General features: G+C 37.5%; 1 protein-coding gene across 1 annotated transcript; it reads right to left on the bottom strand.

Annotated features, from left to right (window-relative positions):
- Positions 1 to 13,475: 13,475 nt before the first annotated feature.
- On the bottom strand, positions 13,476 to 14,417 carry LOC118839839 (olfactory receptor 14C36-like). Its single transcript, XM_036747351.1, has one exon. It carries the CDS (start codon positions 14,415 to 14,417, stop codon positions 13,476 to 13,478), a length of 942 nt encoding a protein of 313 aa, XP_036603246.1.
- Positions 14,418 to 23,036: the final 8,619 nt, after the last annotated feature.

Below are 23,036 nucleotides of genomic sequence, written 5' to 3'. Positions count from 1 at the left end.
CAGATTCTTTCACCCAGTGAGTGACCTAGGAAGGCAGGGAAACATCATAAGTTCTTCATTCTACAATTTTTCAGTGCACAGTATTTGCAAATGCTGGAAGAAATTATTCCATTTTTATTATTACTGCATAAGACCTTGACAGGCTGCATGGCCCCTCTCATGTAATGGTTTTTGACCTTGGGCTCATTCAGTTATCTCTCAAGAAAACTCTCTATGATTTTTATGGGAGATGACGATCTGCACTGGTAAAGGAAGTATCTGTGCCTGGGCATTCCCTCTATTAAAGAATTTAATGGTAAAGGAAGGAAAGTAATGTTACCATTGACCCCTCATTGACGTCCTTTTTTCTATAATGTACTATCTTTGAGTGAATACATCAGTCTCACCTAAGCTAGAACAAATCAACAAAAATAATGACTTTTAATTTTTTAAACTCCTCTAAAATATGTTCTTAGTCTTTCTTTATATTCTTTTCCCATGGCCATTTCATCTCTACTAATATCTGTGGACAGCTTAGAAGAAAAAGTCAGAAATTTAAAAGGACATAGTTTCAAAAATGTTTCACAGATTGGTTTGTTGTCCTTAGTCCTCAAAGGCAGCGAAATGACATCACTATGTTAGATTCAAGTTTCAATGTGTACAACTGTGGCTGAGCAGACCATTATGAACTCAGAATGCTCCACCATAGGTTGGGCACAAATATTCCCAATAAACATTTGGAGTGGGTTTTCTAAATTTGTGCATCTTGTGTTTGTTTTGAGAAATTTCAATTCTACTTTGTTTATAGATGACAGCCCCTTCTATGGTGAGAGCATGAGATACTGAACAGTCCTGGGCCATTGTCTTCCATGTCACAAAATCAATTCCGAAATTCTTGAGAGAGACCTTGGTAGTGTCCTTGTATCGCTTTTTCTGAGCACCATGTGAGTACTTGCCCTGTGTGAGTTCTCCATAAAACAGTCAATTTTATGCATGGTCATCTCATCTTTATTAATAGCTATGAACAGCTTAGAGCAAAAAGTCAGAAATGTAGAAGGATATTGTTTCAAAATTATTGGCTGCTTGTGCTGGCAGTGGAGACAGGGACTATAATCTTTTTCTCCTACCGCTGCCCTCAACACACTTTCACAACGACTGAAAGAAGAAATTGCAGGTGAATAGGAGATACATACAAAAATATAATTCCCCTATCCAGGCCCAGGAGGACAGTGTAGTCTGCTGACCTGGCCTGCTATTCTCTCGGCTCCTCTGAATATTCTCACTTCATCTAATTGTCACTGTAGCTGGTCACTGGCTCTCCTGATTTTATCATTTCAATTTTCTTCCATTCAGAGGCAACAGTCAATGAAAAGTAAGTAGACTATGACCCTTCAGGTCTACCCTTGTCTTATATGGAATGGTTCCCAAGGGACCAGAATGTCCTGATACTCCATCCCCCTTTCTCTTATGCCTACTACTTCCACAAAGAAATCTTTCAAGGTTAAAGATCTAGGTTTGGGGGTTAGTTGGTAGGCAGATATTTCTTGGTCATTAATTCTTCATGATAATATTTTTAGAGGAGTAGCAAGCAGGTCCTGGAGGAGGAGCTACATTTTTGTTATATTGAAAAGTATTGAGAGGTTGTGGGGTGGGGGATGGCTGTAATCACACACACATACATATATGTATTTTATATATGTGTGTGTGTATGTAATATTTCATTTTCACTTCTTTTCACTTTTGAATTCTGTTCCACTTTCCTCATCTTCCCCTACCCATTGAAAAGGTAACAAAAATATTATACATATGTATATTCAGCTAAAACCAATGACCACATTAGGTATCACTAAAAGAGAGGGAGGGAGGGAGAGAGAGAGAGAGAGAGAGAGAGAGAGAGAGAGAGAGAGAGAGAAGAGAAAGAAAGAAAGAAAGAAGGAAAAAAAGAAAGAATGAATGAAAGAAAGAAAGAATGGAAGGAAGGGAGAAAGAGAAAAGAAAAGAAGGAAGGAATGAAGGAAGGAAGGAAGGAAGGAAAGAAAGAAGAAAAGAAAATCTGCTTTAATGTGAATCCTAAATCCATTACCTCTCTATCTGAATGCAGATTGTATGTTTCATCATTGCTCCTATGGAATTGTAGTTTACCATTGTGTTGAGTAGAATTACTGTGTCTTTCAAATTGATTATCTTTATAATATTGTTATTATTATATAAATTGGTCTCTGCTTACTTGACTTTGCATCATTTTGAACAGATCTTCCCAGTTTTTTTCTGAAATTATCCACTTCATTTCTTAAACTGCAATAGTACTCCATCCTCTTTGTAGACCATAATGTGTTTAGCCATTCTCCAATTGAAGCTCATCCCCTCAGTTGCCAATTCTTTGCCACCACAAAAACAGTTTCTATAAATATATTTATACATATATGTCCTTTCCTTCTTTCTTCAATTTCTTTGGAACAAGTTGTAACCCTGGGTAAAAGGGTACTGTTCACAATTCAATTGCTTGTTTGGCATTGCTCCAAATTGTTTTCCACAATGGATGTACCAGTTCAAAGCTAAACCAACATTGTTCCTTCAGTTATCATTTTACAAATGAATGCTATTAGCATGATAATTGAGGGAAATAGTAATCAATTAATGTGATATAAAAAGGAAGAAAGTCACCAACTAAACATAAAATTATACATGAGAGACCTCAGGTACAAGTTTTTCCGGGTTGATAGCATCATAATGCCACAACCCAGAGACAAATGCTCCTGGAAGCCCAGCATAAAACTACTTTCCAAATATGTGTCATATGTGAGAACTTAAAATAGAGTTTCTTCAAACTATTGGTACCTGGATTTGGCAAATAAGGTTTCAGCACTGTGTCTGCGACTATCATTGGGGATAATGTACTAAGAAGTAATTGGGGAAAACTATGGGAACTCCTGCTTCCTGTATGGCCATATTGACAAGCGGTGTTAAATTTTGCATATAATTTATTAATATTTTGAAAGAATGAACATGAAAGGTTGAATTTTGTTTAAAATTTTTATATGTATTAATCCATTTGTTCTAGTTCCACTCATGGAAGTGGTGAGATCTATGGCTGGGCAGGCATAGAGAGTGCTCTGATGTCAGAAACCTGGTAGCCAGGTAAATGAGTGGGAAAGGGGATAAATATTAGAGACAGAAATAGGACACAAAAATATGAAATTCACAAATATTTAAAGGAGGTTAGAGAAATGGAAGCTCTAAGTGTTTGAAGATATAAGATACCACTTTCAGGTGACAAATGACCAGATTTGCTTGGTTTCTTTTAACTCCTGTGTTTGCAATTTCAAATTTGTATTCAGCTCTTTTGCAAAGTTTGAAACCTCTCTGCTCAACATCTGAGGTAGTAAACTTTAAAAATAATAGCAACAACAGGCAAGTATCATATTTTTTCCCTTTCACTTACTACTTAGTAGCATTGCTGGCATCAGTCATGTCTGCCATAGGTGACCGGACATTTGTTTTTAACCAGGGTGACTACTTGCTTCAGAGACAGAATCGTTTTGTTTTGTTTTGTTTTGTTTTTGCTTTTTTTTACTATTTGTGAGGAAATACACGGGCTTTAGAAGCAGCAGACTTGGGTTCATATTTAAGTTAAGCCTCTTCCAAAAGTGCAACTTTGAAAGATATGTTTTTCTTCTCTATGCATTTTTTCTCATCCCTAAAATGAAATGATTTTACTGGGTAATCTCCACTTTCTATTCCGTTTATACACCTATGAAACAAACCTACACACCCACACAGTCACTTGTATATGAATGCCCCTTCTGTATCTGAACTGAACTGGGATACTTGACTGCTTTTTGCTGTTCTACAGGCTGAGTCACATTTCGTTCTAATCAGGCATCCACTTAGATTTCCTTTTCCTAAGATGAGATTTCCCTTTTCCAGGAAAGAATAAAAGTAGGGAAATGTTTGAAAAATAGGGATATGTATAAGGATGCAGAAAGAAAAGGGCAGAGAGGAAGAAAAGAAGGAAGGAAGGAAGGAACGAACGAACGAAAGAATGAAGGAACGAAGGAACAAATGAAGGAATGAAGGAGTAAAGGAATGAAGGGGAAAACAAATAAAAGGGGGACAAGGGAGGGGGAAATAATTCTATTCAAATTCACCATCTTACCTGACTAAGGCCACAAGTCTTGCTGCTAGCTTCTCCAATCTGAAGTGCTCAAAAATGATATCACTGAATTCTTGTGACAAAGACCTCTAGAATTGCCCCAACTCAGGCTGGACTGGCAGAAAATTATGAAGTTTCCATTGTCATCTGGCCATTATACTTCTATTCTCCTTGCTTGGGAAGTGTTTTCCCTCAGTTTTGCCCATTGTATTTGTAGAGTTGGACAGCGCATTTGAAGGGATGGCCCCAAAGGCCAATTTCACCTTTTGCTACAAATTCCTTGCATCTCCTGGGGGACATTGTCCCTACTCTTCAGCCAAATACAGAGAGGTAAAGATCATTTCACTGAGGTAATTGTCTCTGGGTAGCAAAAGACAAGGTGCCAAATAAAGTCCTCTCAGGAGCACTGGGATGGAGTTGAAGAAATATTAATTAATGTGCATGTGTGTGAATCTGTATTATGGCTATAGGATTCATTATTTCTCAGGTTCCCTCAAAAAAATAGAAGTCCCTTTCATCCATTATTGAAAAGGCAGAAGAGGAGAGATCTCAGTGTCCTGAGGAGTCGTTTGGCTTGTAAGCTCAGTTGATACAGGTATGCTGTGGCTATGGTTATGGCTTTGACTGACATGGAGTCAAGATAGTTTCACAAATGTTGAGTAAAATGTTTTAAAATATATTTTACTTTTTGTATCACATTCAGTTCCAAAGAGCCCCTCATCACATTTTTACCTTTCTTTACAAGAGAGAATCTAGTTAAGAAAACCTACCCATAAAGTAATGACATCTGACAGATTAGAAAACATTTGAAATGCACAGCTCCCCATCCTTCTCCTGAGAGGAAAGTGATGTATTCCATCCTGTGTGCTTTGTGCTCTCTGGTCTCTTATTCTTATCTTCTTTGACATTTGTCATTTGATCATAGAGTAAACTATATTTTCTTACTTTAACATAACAGTTGTTCTCTAATTTTGTTTTTGTTATGACAAAAAGCTTTGCTATGAATAATCTCATGTCCAAATTACCTTCATTTCTGTAATCAATGTGTTTGAGGTATATTCCCATTGATGTTACTCAGCACTAAAAGTTACACATAATCCAGTGAGTTTCTTGAAAATTTTCAATTGATTTCCAAAATGTTTCTTAGATTTGTAGACCTACCAAAAGTGAAGAAATGTGTTTGTCTACCCCCAGCCTTTCCAAAGTTGACTTTTATTATCTTTTTATCAACTTAATGTCCCATCGGTGATCCACACAGTATATGTGATCCTGTATAATACACTTAAACTCTCAGTGCCCTTGGAAACTCTTTAAGAAATATAGGTGGTACCTATCAGATAGGCTAACATGACAAAACAGGAAAATGATAAATGCTGGAGAGGATGTGGGAAAATTGGAACACTGCCACATTGTTGGTGGAGTTGTAAACTGATTCAGCTATTCTGGAGAGCAATTTGGAACTATGCCCAAAGGGCTATAAAAATGTGCATCCCCTTTGACCTAGCAATACCTCTTCTAGGGCTGTATTCCAAGGAGATCACACAAATGGAAATTGGACCCATATGTACAAAAATATTTATAGCAGCTCTTTTTATGGCAGCAAAGAATTGGAAATCAAGGGGATGCCCATCAACTGGGGAATGGCTTAACAAGTTGTGGTATATTAATGTAATGGAATACTATTGTACTATAAGAAATGGGGAACATATGGACTTCATGATGACCTGGAAAGATCTACATGATATGATGCTGTGTGAAGGGGGCAGAAATGGGAAACATTATACACAACCACAGACATATTTCTTCTGTGATGACTACCTTGGATAGACTTGGCTCTTCTCAGCAATACAAGGTTCAAAGACAGCTCCAAAGGACTCATGATGGAAAGAACTATGTACATCCAGAGAAAGAATTATGGAGTCTGAAGGCAGATTGAGGCCAACTATTTGCTCTCTTTTTTTTCTTTTTTTTGGTTTTGTTTCTTCTTTCTCATGATTCATTCCATTGGTCATAATTCTTCTTTACGACTTGACTATTTTGAAAATAAGTTTAATGCAAAGATATATGTATGACATATATCATATCCCCTGCTATCTTGTGGGGGAGGGAGAAGGGAAGGTGAGAATAAAATGTGGAACTCAAAAGCTTGTGGAACTGAGTGTTGTAAACTAAAAATAAAAAAAATCTAAAAGAAATTTTAAAAGGGTACAAGTAGTAGAGAAGGGGCTGATAAGCTACAATGGGGGCAGGGGTATTTCCTTACACTGGAGTGCCTTTAACCAATGAAATCATACGTCCATTCTTAATCCCTCTCCTTATCATTAACAACTTTGACAATTTTTAGAGCATATTATGATACCTCATGTTATGTGGTTTATTTAATTTTTCATATAACTATTGATTGGTGGCAAGAAATGCATCTCATAACCTCTGATTTCAAGTAAATAGTAATTAACACATATTAGGAATACTATGTTACTTTCTAGGTTGTACTTGTTCATGCTTTGTCATGGAGTGATGTCTTGATTTACTAGCTTCCTCTCGACCTCCTACTCTCTACTCACCGAAAAAAAGAAAAAAATCAAATCTTTGTAACAAATAAATATGCTCAAGGAAAGCACAAATTCTGCATGACCAAAAATGTATGTCCCTTCTGCACTTTGGGTCCATCACTTCTCTATCAGAAGTGAGTAGCATGAAACATCTATCACTGGTCCTCTGAAGATGCATTTGGTCATTGCATTGATGAGAATTCTTAAGTTTTTCAAAATTGTTTTAATCATAAAGTTGTTGTTACTATATGAATTGTTCTCCAGACCTGCTCATTTTCTCTACATCAGCTTATATAATCTTCTCCATTCTCTCTATAACTGTTTCATCGTCATTTTTCATGGTGCAATAATATTCCATTGCATTTATATACCTTAGGCAGATATATACTTTAGACAGACATGCCTTAGATAGACACCTCTTGACTGATGGGTACTACCTTGGTTTCCATTCCATTACAATCTACCACAAATATTTATGGCTTCTATGTAAAATGGCCCCTTTTTTATGCTTTTAAGGTAGAAGCCTAGAACTGGTATTGTTGGTTCAAAGTCACCATTTTGGCATGGCACCAAAATGGTTTTTAGAATAGAGGAACTAACTCACTGCACAACCAGCAATGTAGTCATGTTCCTGCCTTCCCACAGTCCCTCTAACGTTTGTCAATCTCCATCTTTGGCAATTTTGCCAATCTGAAGGGTAAAAGGTAGAACTTCAGAGTTGTCTATAAGTTTCCTTTCTTTAATTAATATTGATTTAGAATTTTTCTATGGCTGTGGTTGGCTTATATATCTTCTTTTGAGCAAATCTATACATCCTTAATAAGTATGTTAATGACATGGGTTAACATCTGGTAATACTAGGAATCCATAGTAGTTATTTTATTCACTTTTCCTCAAAAAATCATCATTTTTATTATCTCCAAATGAACTTGAATATTTGTTTACATATTTCTTTAAAGTAAAATTTTAAAATACTGATTCATATTACAGAAATTTCTGGTTAGTTTAGGCAGGGTTGGTATGTTTATTGTATTGATATAGATCTGCTATAATTTTTTTCTGTTGTATTATATTTTTATTTGTGTTACTAATCATTTCCTGCTTACATTTTAATATATTTTGTTTCATGAAATATTTCACAATTACATGTAAACACTTTTAACATTTATTTTATTTTTTGTTTCAAAATCACTCCCACCACTCCCCCACCCCTTGGGGAAGGGCAATATGATATCAAATATACATGTGAAGTCACACAATTTATTTCCATATTAACAAATATTGCAAAAGAAAATACATACACACAAAACAAGAAAAATAAAGAAAGAGACAAAGTCTGCTTCAATCTGCATTCAGCGTTCATCGGTTCTCTCTCTGGAGATGGATAGCATTTTTCATAATGGGTCCTTTGAATTGTCTTGGATCATTGTCTTGATTAGAGCAGTTAAGTCTTTTACAGTTGATCAACATTACTACATTGCTGTTACTGTGTACAGAGTTCTCCTAGTTCTGCTGGCTTTGCATATGAACTTTTGCAGTTCATATAAATCTTACTAGGTTTTTCTGAAACCATCCTGTTGGTAATTTCTTACACCATAAAAAAAAGTTCCACCATAATCACATACCACAGTTTGTTCAGCTATTCCCCAATTGATGGGCATCCCCAGTGTGTTGGTAAGCAAAACGGGCTCTTAGCACTCAGTTCAACCAAGTGCCCTTGAAGAGTTTAGCCTTTGTTTCCTTGATTAGATTTGGGTGTCCTTGGTGCCTCCTTGCCTCAGGGGAGGGCCTAGTTTACATATGAGTTTGAGTGACATGTTCGGGACATCAGAGGCTTTTAGATCACATGGGTTTAAGTCTCCTCTTTGTGATGATTCTAGGTCACATGGGTGAGTCAGATGTGTGAATCACCCTTGACACTGAAAAAGATATAAAATCAGGGGTTGGCTTTCTCTTTTTCAGAGCTCTTACCCACAGTAGTGGTAGCACATGTGACTCTGGGCCAGCCCTTGTTATTAGCTCCCTGGATGAACCTATGAATCTGTATTTGGTCTGTCTGTCCATGTTTGTAATTTGTTTGTATTTGCTCCGAAGTTCAGGGTGCTGGCTTTTCCCCCTGAACTAAGTGAATGGTATTTGTATGCTGAATTAAAGTAAACTTGTCAACCCCTTAATGTTGCTTTCCTTACTAAAGCAGATCAAAAGAACTTGCGCTTTTGAAACATGCTGGTAGTGTGCTTGTTGTTGGGCTTGTGTTGGTCTTTCGCCCCCACAACAGCCGCTAGCCAGATTGTTGAAACACCCTCAATTTCTAATTCTTTGCCAACACACACACAAAAAGCTTATGTAAATATGTTTGTACAAATAGGTAATTTTCCCTTTTCCTTGATCTCTTTGGGATACAGACCTAATAGCTGTATTGCTGGATCAAAGGGTATAAGCAACGTTATAGGCCTTTAGGTATAGTTCCAAATTGTTCTCCAGAATAGTTGGATCAGTTCACAAATCCATCAACAATGCATTCTTGGAGGGCTAATTTATGGCTTGTTCAATTTCTTTTTCTTACATAGGGTTATTTAAGCACAGCACTTCCTCTTCTGTTAATCTGGATAATTTATATTTTTGTAAATATGCATCCATTTTATTTAGAGTAATGGTTTTACTGGAATATAATTGGGCAAAATGACACCTACCAACTGCTTTAATTTCTTTTTGATTGGTGTTGCATTCACCCTTTTCATTTTTGATACTGGTAATTTGGTTTTCTTTCTTTTTTAGTGAAAAATCAACTCTACATGAAAGGCATCCTGAAAAAAGTATGGATTAGCAATCTGAAGGTTTTTGCAAGTGATAATAACAATGGAAAAAAACTTAATCCACTTCATGATTCTCTCAAAGATATAGATAACAGAAAACCTCCCAGTTATATTTGTGATTTTGGAAAAGCCTTTGGCTGAGTAGAGTGTTAGCGTGCTGAAAAACTCCAAAGCAATTTTTGTATATACTTTGCGGATCCATGTGAGAGTATTGATCCTGGCTATATCTGCATTTGTCCTTACTCTTTTCTCCCAATTGTGGCCAGAATGGCCTTTGTTTTCTTTGAGTGACTCAGCTTACCTCATTGAGCCTTGCTGGGTGCTGGGGCTTGCTCTTCCTGGGCAGGAAGCCCAGTGACCATGGCTGGGAACAGAGAACTTCCTGTGTGATGAGTCATGGGGCTGGCTGAGGGGAGGTGTTGACTCCAGAGCCACGCCCTATTGGGTGTTAACCTAGTCTCTGCTAGGGGAAGGGGCCAACTCAAGAACCAATCGGCCCTGGTCATTCAGGTGGTGCTTGATGATGTCAAAAACTCTATAAGAGGGAGAGGACAGCTTGAAGAGCTCCCTTTCCTTTTCCGGTTGGAGCCAGAGACACCTACAGCCAAAGCTGAAGCAGGAGCTGCCGGTAGCAGAGCTGACCCACGTGCGGAGCAAGGAGTGCTGAACAAGGACTTGTGACCAGTGGGTAATCTTCTTACCGTAGAGGGGAAGCATGTACATGATTCTGCTTTATACCATCATGCTTCGCTGTGCCTTCCTGGTTACTCTTGTGAGGCGGACTTATTGGGCCTGGAAGCTTTTGATCAAAATATCAAAATGGGGATACTGGTTTGTGGGTTGGTTACTGTGGAGGCTAAATATATGCTTTAGTTCTTCTGCCTTCTACCTAGAGAATTCCTTATATCCTGCGGTTCCGAACCTTTCAGACATATATGAGATTCTCTTTGAAATCATAAATTCTGCCTTCATAATACACCAATACAATGAAGGTAAATTCATCCAGATGCTCCTATTTACAGATGTCATTATAGTGATTTCACTAAGCTGCCTAGAAGAGATCTGCAACTTCTCAAAAGAGCATTACCATCCACACAGGATGTAGCAAATGTATGAAAAATATCTATTGCCCAGATTATAGCATTCGTCTCCATGGACAACACATATGGCTTATTTAACAATATGTTTCTATCTTGTACAGACAGTATGTGGACATTGAATTGGACTTAGAGTTCAGCAGGAGAGCAGTGGATTGGTTGATCTTCAAAAAGTTGCAAAAGGCCTTTAATAACCCTGAGCCACCCATGGAAGCAAAAGTAGATGTTTGTAAATACCCATATGCTGCCAGAGTTACTGCATGTCAATGAGATATGAAATAAAACCACCAGTACCACTCTTAGACCTTGGCAAGCATGGCCCTTCCAAGGCTTCATGCTTCCAAGGGCCCTTTATTGTGGAAGACCCCATTCAAGATATGCAAAATAAAATATGACAAGTATGAAATATTTAAAATAAAATTAAATAATTATGAGTGACATATCTAACCAAGCAACTGTCACATTATTTGCATGGGAAGCATTGTACAGGATGTGTAAACATTAGAATATACCTAAATAAAGCCAGAGAGTATTGCCTTATTTGTAAGGGATATGGGAATGTCTGAATACACTTAATTTCACCCAATTATTTTTCTGAATTAGAAGCATCTCCCCATTTCTCACCTGGCTGCACTACTCTGGGACATCTTTGATGTCTCTGCCATGCTCCAGGAATCTGATCTTTGGGAAAACCTCATCACCCTGCAAGATTCCTAACAGCCTTGTTACTCCACCACATGACTGTCTCTACCCACTTGATTAAAGGGTGGGGCCACAAAGCTCCAAGAGAGCAGCTTAGCTCGAAATGTGTCCTTTCCACCTGGCTATATGACCCTGAGGTTACTCCGACTAGTGAACGATGCTCCTGCCTCAGACACTTTCCTCCACTCCCAGCTTTTGAGCTTCCTTTTGTATCTTGTCTTACTTGATTAGAATCAAAATTACTTAAGGTCAGAGATTACCTTTCTTCCTTCTTTTCTTTCCTTCCTTCCTCCTTTCTTTTTTTCTTTCTTTCTTTCCTTCTTTCTTCCTGTCTTTTGTATTTGTATCCCCAACATTTACCACAGTGACTGGAACAAATAGGCATTAAATAAATGTTTACTGAGTATTGAGATGTGATAATTGCAGTTTCTAACAATGCAAGATCCCCTTATGTTGAAAAAAGACCCCAAAATGTTCTGCATTCACCTGAATTGTTCCATTTGTTCCACATTTGCATCGAATCACATTGTTTTTTGTTCTGTCATGAGGCACTTGGAAGCACAGTATTATCTGTTAAAACATTGTTGTGGATGACAATATTAATAATAACAGAATTGCAAGTTTATATGTGCAGCAATGATGTGAATATTTGGGAGGATAGGTGGGAAAATTCAGTCTTCAACCTTCAGTGGTCCTCCATGCTGAATGGAATTTGAACATGAGTTGTTGTGTTGTAAGTCAAATGTAATAATTCATTTTGGTTATGTAAAGTGTTTTAAGTCACAATACTTCTTATGACAAGGTTGTGTTGGTAAGCAAAATGGGCTCTTAGCGCTCAGTTGAACCAAGTGCCCTTGAAGAGTTTGGCCTTTGTTTCCTTGATTGTGTTGTAAGATAATTATTCTAAATCTTCAATGGCAATCAATATACCTCACATGGGTCCACAAATTTTGCAATATATTTTTAATGAAATAGCTTATATAGACAGAGTTTTGATTGTGAAATTGCTTATATAGGCACACATATACACACATACATGCATACGTATATAGTCCATACTCATTCATTCATTAGTTTGTTTGTCCAGGGCCTTGCACACCCTAGGTAAAGCCTTGTGAGTATACATAGAATACTCCCCAAAAATATTCACATTCTAAGTCAAAGATAATCCTTAGATATATTTTTAAAATATGAGAACTATGTGGCCATTTTTTTCTCAGTGCATCATGGAATACAGTTAGTATTGTTAGTAGGTTGGCCATCAACTTGTTTTCTCTCCTCTTTTCACCTCTATTTTCCATTCCAACATTCTCTTTTTTCATGATGAAATTTCACAATTCAAGAGAGGATGGGGATTAGAAGAGAGATGAAATTCCCAAGCAGATGAACTGGTTTCAAATTCTGGTTCTGGTAACTTGCAATTGGTGTGACAACAAACACATCTCTCTACCATTCTAGCTTTCACTTTCTCTTTTGGAAAGTGAGGAGATTTGATGAGGTGATGATTATATCAAAAACTTCTTAACATTGGGTTTTCTCATCCTAGTGTCCTGAAACCAAATCATTTAGGCTTTCCTTCTATGATGGATTACTGGCCAATGGCAGCTCCATGTGTAGAATTTTCTACCTCCAGGCAACCATGTAGGGAGACTTGGGAATTCTATTACTGATGATACCTGATGATATGGAGTGGAAGAACTTCCCATTCACTTCAGATAACTCACAGTTAATCTATCACTGTTTTCTATCTGCTTGCTTCATGTTGAGGAAGAGGACTTGGCACTATTCAAAATGTCTCATGTATTCAAAAGGCACTGACTGATTTAAGTGATACCCTCTTTATTTCATGTCTGGATGCATGTCTGGAGAAGGTAAGAATTGTTGTATGTGTCCAGATGGGAGGGAGGGAGAACATATCCTAGCAGTCTACTGTCCTAAATGGGGTTGACATGGAACCATGCACATATGGGCCTGCTATTGTTTCTTTCCCATAAGACCACTAACATTAATCATTTTCCATTTCCATTTTAAAATATTTTTATTTCATTAATATTTCACAATTGCATGTAAAAACATTTTTAACATTTATTTTTTTAAATTTTTTTTCAAATTCTCTCCATCACTTTAAGTTCAACCAGGACTAAGTTCAACAAGGACATGGGTAAAGAACTATGGTTTATGCTATATTCCTGCAAAAAAGCTTCCTCTTCATTACTATTCTCACAGCCTCCTTTATCTGTTTGTTTCGCAGACTATATATGATGGGGTTCAGGAAAGGAGGTATTACAGAGTAGACCACTGAAAGGACTAAATCTTTAATGGATTCAGAATGTGAAGGTGGATGCAAGTACACATAAAATCCAGAAATAATAAACAATGACACCACAAGGATGTGGGGGACACAGGTAGAAAATGCTTTTCTTTGGTCTTCTTTCACTGGAAACTTGAACACAGTAGAAAATATACGAATGTAAGATGCAGTGATGAAGGCAAAGCAGACAAACCCAATGCCCAGAATGGAGGCTGCTATGGATATCTTATTACGGAAAGTCTCTGCACAAGAGAGTTTGAGTAAAGAGGGGGTGTCACAGAAGAACTGATGGATCACATTGGATTGGCAGAAAGGCAATTGAAATGTATAGCCAGTATGGAAACCTGCATACAGGAAGGCAGTGAGCAAGCATGTCAAGGTCATCTGCATACAGACTTGGGGACTCATGATCATTGGATAGTGGAGTGGGTGGCATATGGCAACATATCGATCACGAGCCATAACAGTGAGTAAAGTAAACTCAACACACGCAAGGAATAGCACAAGAAATATCTGGGCTGCACATCCAGCTACAGAAATAGCCCTGTTGTTTACTAGGGAGTTAACAGATGCCTTGGGGACTGTGACTGATATGTAACAGGCATCTACAATAGACAGATTCCTAAGGAAGAAGTACATGGGAGTGTGGAGGCTCCTGTCAAGAGTAGTGACTACAACAATTAGGAGATTTCCCGTCAGAGTTGCCAAGTAAATGAGTAAGAAAAGTAAAGCATATATAATCTGTAGTTCCCGAATATCAGAAAACCCCATGAGGAGGAATTCAGTTACAATGGTAAAGTTAGACATTTTCAGAATCTTTCATTCAGGGACCTAAAAAATAAAGGAGAAATTAATAAGCAATGACATGCTATCTCAAAAGCCCAGAAGAAATCACGTCATTATTATCCATACTACATCACCTTTACATGGTTTTGACAAGGCCTTTGACATCCATTGGCTTTGAGACTGTGGGTGAATCAGTTAACCTCTTATTACTCTAAGAAATTCTCTAAGAGTTGCAGACAAAGTGTGGATCTACATTGGTAAAAGAAATGTCGTCACCAGGGAGTTCCATATACCAATAAGATCACAGGAGCAGTGCCTGTCTCCATCCCTATGTTGGATGCTTAAAGAGCAAAGTAATGTTTTAGATGTCCCCCACATTCGTTTCCCTTCTTTCCTATAATGCATCGAGTAGCTATTTTTAATTCATCATTGTGAATACTAAATCCACTGACTCAGATCAGAAGCCATCAATTATTTAGGAGGCTAACTTTTATTTTTTTTAATTGTATAGGCTTTCTACATGGAATCTCAATTTATCAGATCTTTCTGAGAATAATCTTTCTGAGAATATATCACAAAGTTCCAAACTTTGTCATCTTGCTTTGCTTTGAATTTAAATTGTCTGGGCCGGGAAATATAGTATGGAAAGGCTGAAAAGGATCTCCAGACGTGCTGTGATATGTACGCTTCTGTTTATGCTAATCCATGGAGAGGTGATCATCTAACATAATATTTCAAAATACAGCCTAGGAATGAGATGCTATAACCTCCTCCAGAAACCATTTCCTCTGCTAAGCTACCTTTGTGCCCAGTGAGTTCTTTCCAACCAAGTTATGAGGCATCATTTTGTATGTGCATATATAGTGTATATATGTGTGTTATTTATCAGTGCCTAATCCTATGTCTGCACATATATGTATGTATATCTACATATGTGTATGTGTACATATGTAGGTATATGCATTGATAGATAGTACACGTATGTATATAGATACATACACACATAGATTTACATTTATATAACACATAGAGTTTATTGGTTCTTGTGTTCTCAGTGAAATAGAAAACATTGATTGTGTCACTGACTTAAATATAATACTTTAGGATCATATTATTTCTCTATTCCAAAATGTGCAGTGGCTCCTATCGCTTCCTGTCTAAAATTCAAACTACTTTCCTTGCAGTGAAGACCTCAAGTCCTGTAAGACCTACTTAAGCTGATGCTCCAGGATCAAATATAAAATCCTCTTTTTAGTGTTCCAAGCCCTTCATAACCTTCTGCCATCCTTACAATCTTCTTATAACTTACTTCCCTCCCACTCCCAGCCTGTACTCTGTAATTTGGTGACGCTGGCCTCCTTACTGATCCTCAAACAAGATACTCCATCTCCCAACTCCGGCATTTTTACTGACCATCCCCCATCCAGCCCACTCTCATTCCTTATCTCTGTCTCCTGGATTCCCTGGCTTCCTTCAAGTCTCAGCTAAAATCTCATCATCTGCAAGCATCCTTTCCTAGTTCTTCATAGTCTTAGTGCCTTCCCTAAGAGACTACACCCAATTTATCCTGTCTGTATATGGTTTGTACATGGTGGTTTTGTGTTGTCTCTCCCATTAAACTATGAGTTTCTTGAGAGAAGGGATTTATTTTGCATTTCTTTGTATCTCCAGGGCTTAGCACAGTGCCTGTCTGGTCCATGATAAGTGCTTACTAAATATTTATTGATTAGCTGACTGACTGAAGTTTTCTACCACGGGGTGCTAACCAATGGGCTTTTTTCCCGAAATGACTGTGTCATTTCTAATGAGAATTTTGTTTAAAAATACATTTTCAACATTTTGGCTACTTTCTCAGTGGTAGACAAAGAAGGTAAAATTTTCCCCTCCCATTACCCTCAACATAGTCCACAGGAGATTGAGAGGGGAAGGATTGCAAGTGAGTGATGGACAGGTAAACAACAAGACTCCCTTAAATCCAGGGACAGAAAGAAAGGGAAGGCATGCAGATCTATTCTCTCCTAATAAACTCTTTGCTCATCTGACTGGTCTCAGCTTATATGCTTTTCATCATATCTAGCCGACAAATTTTCTCCATTTACATTCTGATCACTTTGATTGTCTTCCATTCATAGCAATTAAGCAAACGAGCCATCACAGGCAGCTCCATCATTTGGCTAGTACTGAATAGATTTGGGGGGGAGGTACTTTGTCCTTGCATCCCAGCTACTTGATCTGTTCCTCATGGCTGCTACATCTTTGAAGGAGTCTTTGAAGATGAGATCCCCAGACCTTGCAGTCGTCTGCAAGCAGATGTCCAATAAGTCTCAGTGGTAACACTTCTAGGGGAAAACAAAACTGAGAAGAAGTCCCTCTATCAGGAGGGGCTATTTAAAAAAAATAAATCAATGATACAAAGCAATGCCCATGAGAGAGAGATTGCAAGAAACAATAAATAAATGTGATATAAAACCAAAAAGAAAACACCAATTAAATTTAAAAAGAGACATGAGAGGCCTCAGACACAGGTTTTTCAGGGCAAAATTTTGACCTTACATTGGCCATAATACAGAGAGAAGAGTTCCTCCAAGCCAATCATGAAACTACTTTCTAAATCACTATAGTAGGTAAGAGCCCAAAATCTAATGTTTTGACACTCTTGGTGTCTAGTTTGGGCAAAGGATACATATGGCACTGTATCTGAGGCTATTAATGATGACACATTAACGGAGAGGTGAAAAACAACCAGGGGCTGTGTGTGTCCCACAACACTGTCTAGTTGGCCTGAACCAGATGAAAATGTGTCCCAATTAATTAACCAGATTCGGGGCCCCAGCCCAATTAATTTTATGCTATTAATTCGTTAAGCCAGAACAGGCTATTTTCCCAGGAGAACTTATTCATACTCTATTGTTCTCTATTAAAACCTCTCCTCAATTAATCAATAAACACTCATTGAACACCTACTATGCATCACATGCAATGCTAGGTGGTACTATCATCTGATTAAATAAATCTAAAATTTAATGAAAATGCGGTGCAGAAGACAATGAATTTAGAAATACTCACTATTTTAGAGGTCATCTTGGTGGATCGGTTTTTTATTGTTGAAGAAACTGGGCCATGTGGAATTTCCATGATTTGTCTAGAGTCACAGAGCTAGGAGCTTGCATCTCAGTTGTTTGCAAGTAGTTTCTCCAATTGGATTACAAGATTCTCAAGAGCTGGCATTCTGTTTGCTCTCCTTTTATGCCTAGTGCTTACTGCAGTGTCTGGAACACAGTAGGCACTTAAGAAATGCTAAGACTATATGCTCCCAAAAAGCTAGAGTTATTTCATTCATTGTATTTCTATCTACAACACTTACCACAGTGCCTGGCACATAGAAGGCCTTCAATAAATGCTTGTGGATTAGTTAATTGATCCTGTCTGAGAGTCTCTATTACAAGGAAAAATCCATTGCTATTGAGTCAACCTGGTGATTAACTTCCTAAATTGAGGGACATTGCTCCCCAAACAACACACATCCACCCTGTGACTTTCCTGATCCCCAAACCTTTCTTTTTATTTTAGAGAATAATAGAGTTATACTAGGAAGTTACTTTAGGATCATTGAGCCAAATTCCTACATTTTATAGCTGAGGAGTTGACTTTTGGTCCTCCTGATATGCATTTGAGAACTCACAAGGATTTTCATGGCACTGTCATATTAAAATTGAGCATAATTTAATTTCCTGACCAGCTTAAGCTGTTTCTTATAAAGGAGTTTGGCAGCCCATGGCAGCTGGTCAGCCTGATTCTTTCAGTTGTCCAGAAGAAGAAGAAACAAAATGGTTGGAGAATTCACTTCAAAGCATTAACACACTTGGAGAGGAGGTTTTGCTTTCAAAGATAACTTCAAAGTGCGTATTGTTGAAGAATATGTAGCCAAGATGACATATTTATTGAGTGCCACTAAGTGTCTGTCATTGTACTAAATACTGGGTGTACAAAGAAAGGCAAATAAAATTAAAAATTAGTCCTTACTCTTGAAGAGGTCAGTGTTCAATGGGGGACTCAACAGATTAAAAAAACTATGTCTAAATAAAATAATTACAGTATAAATTAAGAAAAGTCTCAGAGGAAAAGCACCCAGATTATGGAGGACTGGGAAAACCTATTACAGAAGGTGATACTGTGGGTGAGACTTGCAAAAAGGTTAGAGAGGCAAGGAGGCGGACATGATGAAGGAGAAAGTCTCTCATATCCCAAGATCCCTTCAGAAAAGATGGAATCATTGGATTGAAATGGTGGTATTATTTGCAGATTTTTGTCCTAGACCCTCAGATATCACAGACTTACAAAATCATCGAAGGGGCTTGACAATCAGGTGGTCTGAACCATACACAAAAGGAATTCCCACTATACCTGGAAGGGGGTGTCCTGCTTCTGCTTTAAGAGGTATCTACCATATCCTGCTCTAGCCCAGATAAGTTTGACTCTAATTGTTAGCTCATGTTTTCCAACTTCAAGCCTAAACTGGCTTTGCTGCAATTCCCGTAAATGAATCTTGGTTCTGTCCTCTATGAACACTCAGAAAACAATGTAATCTATCCTCCATATTACTGCCCTTCAAATAAATGAAGCATACTTTCACATGACCTCTTTGAATCTCTTGTATCTCTACAAACAATACATGCCCAGTTCCTTCAGCTGATCTTCATATGACATGGACTCCAGTCCCTTCACCTTGCTAGCTGCCCCTTCTCTTATCAACCTTCAACATATCAATACTGAACACCACAATCCAGACGAGTTGACACAAGGGCAGAGTTCAGTGGAGATCACTATCTCCCTATTCTTGGAAGCTCTTCCTTTATTAAAACAATATTATATGACATTAGTGTTCTAGCTATTCACACCCACACTTCTGACCTATGTTAAGTTTACAGTCCGCAAACATCCCCAGATTGTTTTCTAAACAAATTCTATCTAATTTTGCTTCCCTTGTCTTGTATGTTTGAAGGTGAATTATTTTTAATTGATTTATAACAACTGTAAGCATATATTTCAGTATTTAAGAGTCCTTTGCTATGCACTGTTTAATATTTTGAAAAGGACATTTCAGATGTATGGGAAAAAAAGGTAAAGGAACTTGATTTTTATAATATTTAACTATTTTTTGCAGAGAATGGAGATGTTTAGCTTAAAGCAAAGAAGACTTACAGGGGAGGTTAAGAGACTAGTTTTTAAATATTGAATGATTGTTATGTTGAAAAGGAGTTAGATTGACTTTGCTTGGCTCTCCAGGAGAGAACTAGTCTCACTAACCATCTGGAGCACAACCACAAGTGAATAATCAGACTGGGGTATGACCTGGAGCCAATGCCAGTTGGCTGGAGTCATCAGCTCTAGAAACTAAGGATATTTAGCTGAGAGTAGGAAAGTAGGCTTATGGAGATTATGAGGTTTGTGTTCAGATATTTAGACTTTCCCATGGAAGAGAGATTGGAAATTTTCTGCTTATATTCACAGGGAAAACAAAGCTCAGAGTAATGAGTGGAATTGTCAGAGGTGCAGACTGGGGCTTTTTTAAGGACTACTTCTTAATACTTAAAGCTAGTCAGAAAGTGAATGGGCTGCCCTAGAAGATAGTAGGTTCGCTCTCACTTATAATCTTCAAACAAAGGCAGAATAATCATTTTCTTTTGATATTACAAAGGGGATCCATTGGCAGGTAACTGGTCTAGAAGTTCTCTTTCCATCTCTGTCCCATGAGTTGGTGTGCTCTCCTTGTGCCTATCCCTAATTTAATCCTTTTGTGGGCAACCTTTTGTTCTTAACACTTTATGAACTTGATCAATTTGGTCTTTGGGAAAGAGACATAGTGACCATATCTGAGCCAAACTAGAATTTTTTATTCATCTTGGAAAAAAATGAATAAATACCTAATTTAACTCAAATTTATAGAATGTCTTATTGTATACATCAGTGCATTAGAGTTAAATCAAACATTTTGTTTCTCTAATGTGTTTTACTGATATGAAAAATAATCACCTTCTTTGGACCTTCAAATGATCCTCTAAGTTTTTTGGGGGGGAGTGGTTACATTCTTTGAAAAAATCTCCAAGAATAAAATCCTGCAACCTCTCAGTCTCTTGAAGTCCCCACACTTTCCCATGGCCAATTAAATTTGATATCTAGCACATATTAAATATATTTAACTGAAATGTTCCTCCCTCTCCAATGCCAGTTTCCCTTTCCTCTTCCCATTTAAACAAATAAAAATGCAGAGCTACTTCTCATGTTCCCTTACTCACTGATATTGAGAATTGGAGTTACACCTATAAAAGCCAATTTTAAAAGTCCGTAAGATGTGAGAAGCATACAACTATACAAGTTTTCACTAAATGCCAAAGACCTAGAGCTGATTCTGTGAATGAATATGGTCACTAAAGTGGTCTTTGAAAGATGTATCACCAGGACATTAATAGCCAGACTAATAGACTTAATAATAGAGTCACACCAAATCCATCCTTTTACCACTGTGGAAATGCATGAGACATAATTCAAGTAAATTTATAAAAATCTCTATTGCATTTTTTTTTAAGTTTGACACCTCCATGCTCAACATTTTTACGAACTTAAAATAGTGAAGCTTGAAAATGTTGACAAAATTGTAGGGCTCTGATTTCTGCCTTCTTTCTCTTATTGCTTCTTAACATTATGGAAAACATAGTGTCTGTAAGGGACTACCATACTAATCCATTTGACTTAAGTGACTACTTGGTATAATGAAGGAATGGTTTTGATGCTACATGGGTAGGGACACCAGCTTTAGAATCACTGCACTTGGGTTCACATTCAAGATGAGCCACTTCCAATCTGTGCTTCCTTGGAAAGGTCACTTCCCCTCTTGGTACCTTTTCCCTCATTTTTACTGGCCATTTTATTTGGACTGGATGGACTCTATTATTCCTTCAATTTCTACAGCAATGATTCTAACAGACATATACATATTAACCTCTCACCACCCCCTTGAAATTGAGAGATTTGATTTGTTTTTGAAATTCTATAGATGGACTCAGTTTTAATTTTCATCATGCTTCCACTGATATTTCTCTTTCCTTGGATGTACTTTCCTTCTAATCATAAGGAATGAGAGATGAAAATGCATAAAGAAAAGGATAAATAGAAGGACAGAGAAAGAAAAACAAGAAGAAAGGAAAGAAAGTAGGAAAGAAGGAAGGGAAATAGAAAAGATAAAGGAGGGGAAGGGAAGAGAAGAGAATGGAAAGGAAGGAATGAAAGGAGGAAGAAGGGAAGGGAGGAAAAGGAATAAAAAAAGAAAGGAAGGAAGGAGGAAGGAAAGAGGAACATAAATAAATGGGGGAAAATTAAAAAAATCTTCTATACAAACTTACTTGAATTTAACCCGTTGAAGGCCACAGGGTTCTCTACCATTAGCTTCTCCAAATCGAAATGCTCAAAAATGGCATTACAGATTTCATATTACAAAGGACAAGCCTGAAAGAACTCCTCTAGCTGAGGCAGGAGTAGCTGACAATTAGAGAAGATCCTTTGTTGCCTGACCCCTATGATTCTATTCTACTTGGTCAGGAAGAAAGGTTTTTTTTTCAATTTTCCTTATCATATTTGTAACAAAGATTGGACCGCAAACTCCACGTGTTGGCCCCTATAAGCCAATTCCACTTCTGTTACATGTTCCAAGCATTGCCTTGGGAAGAGTGTCCCTGATGTCCAGCAAAATGCAACATCCCAGAGATCATTGCACTGAGGTAATTAATTATCTCTAGGTGGGAAAAGATAAGGTGCCAAATAAAGTTCTCTCAGGAGCACTGGAGTTAAAGAAAGATTAATTAATGTGCATTGTGTAAATAATTATTATGACTGAATGGTTTATCATCTGTCAGAATCTCTCAAAAGAATGAAATAAGCTCCATTTACCCATTATCTAGAAGGCATAAGAGGAGAGGTCCAAAGTGGTAATAGACATGTATGGTTAGTTTGCAACATTTGCATTAATTTCCAGTGGCCACGATTAAAGGTTGGATTGCCATAGAAGTGAGATAGTTTCATAAACTTTGCTATGAAATGTTCTAGAATGTATTTTAATTTCAGTTCCAAATGATCCCTCATTTCCCTTTTGTTCTTCTTTACGAGAGGGTGAGAGAAATGATTATTAATAATTATTAATGATTGGGGGAGATTAAAATTTACCCCTTTTTCTTTTATCCTCTTTTTAAGACCTTAGTCTCTGATGGTTGAGCTAATCTCCTCTTTCCAGACACCACCCTGGTGGGGAAGGCATTGTTCTCTATTCAGATTTAGGCGGGAATTGCTCAAGGCTGGTGGTAACTTAGAAGTAAATGGCATAATCAAAGTTCAGGTCCAGGTCCTCATTGTAATATTCATTCTGTCCTTAATTGTTACCAGTCAAGAGTTCATTGCCACCCTTGGGAACATTCCTCTTCCAATGGGTACTTGAGTCATGAGCCTGGTGATTGTCTTTGGTCTAAGAGAGAGATGGCCAAATGACCATTTTTTTTATTAATAACCATGCTGGCATTATTAAAAAACAATTAAATAACCAGAAATTATGTCTCTCAAACCTTTTTCTAAATGTCACAAGGGAAAAAAGTT

This window comes from Trichosurus vulpecula, chromosome 2 (genome assembly GCF_011100635.1).
Source record: "Trichosurus vulpecula isolate mTriVul1 chromosome 2, mTriVul1.pri, whole genome shotgun sequence".
Classification (NCBI taxonomy): domain Eukaryota; kingdom Metazoa; phylum Chordata; class Mammalia; order Diprotodontia; family Phalangeridae; genus Trichosurus; species Trichosurus vulpecula.
Note: the sequence above shows the minus strand (reverse complement) of the source record. Positions and strands in the feature narration are given on the sequence as shown.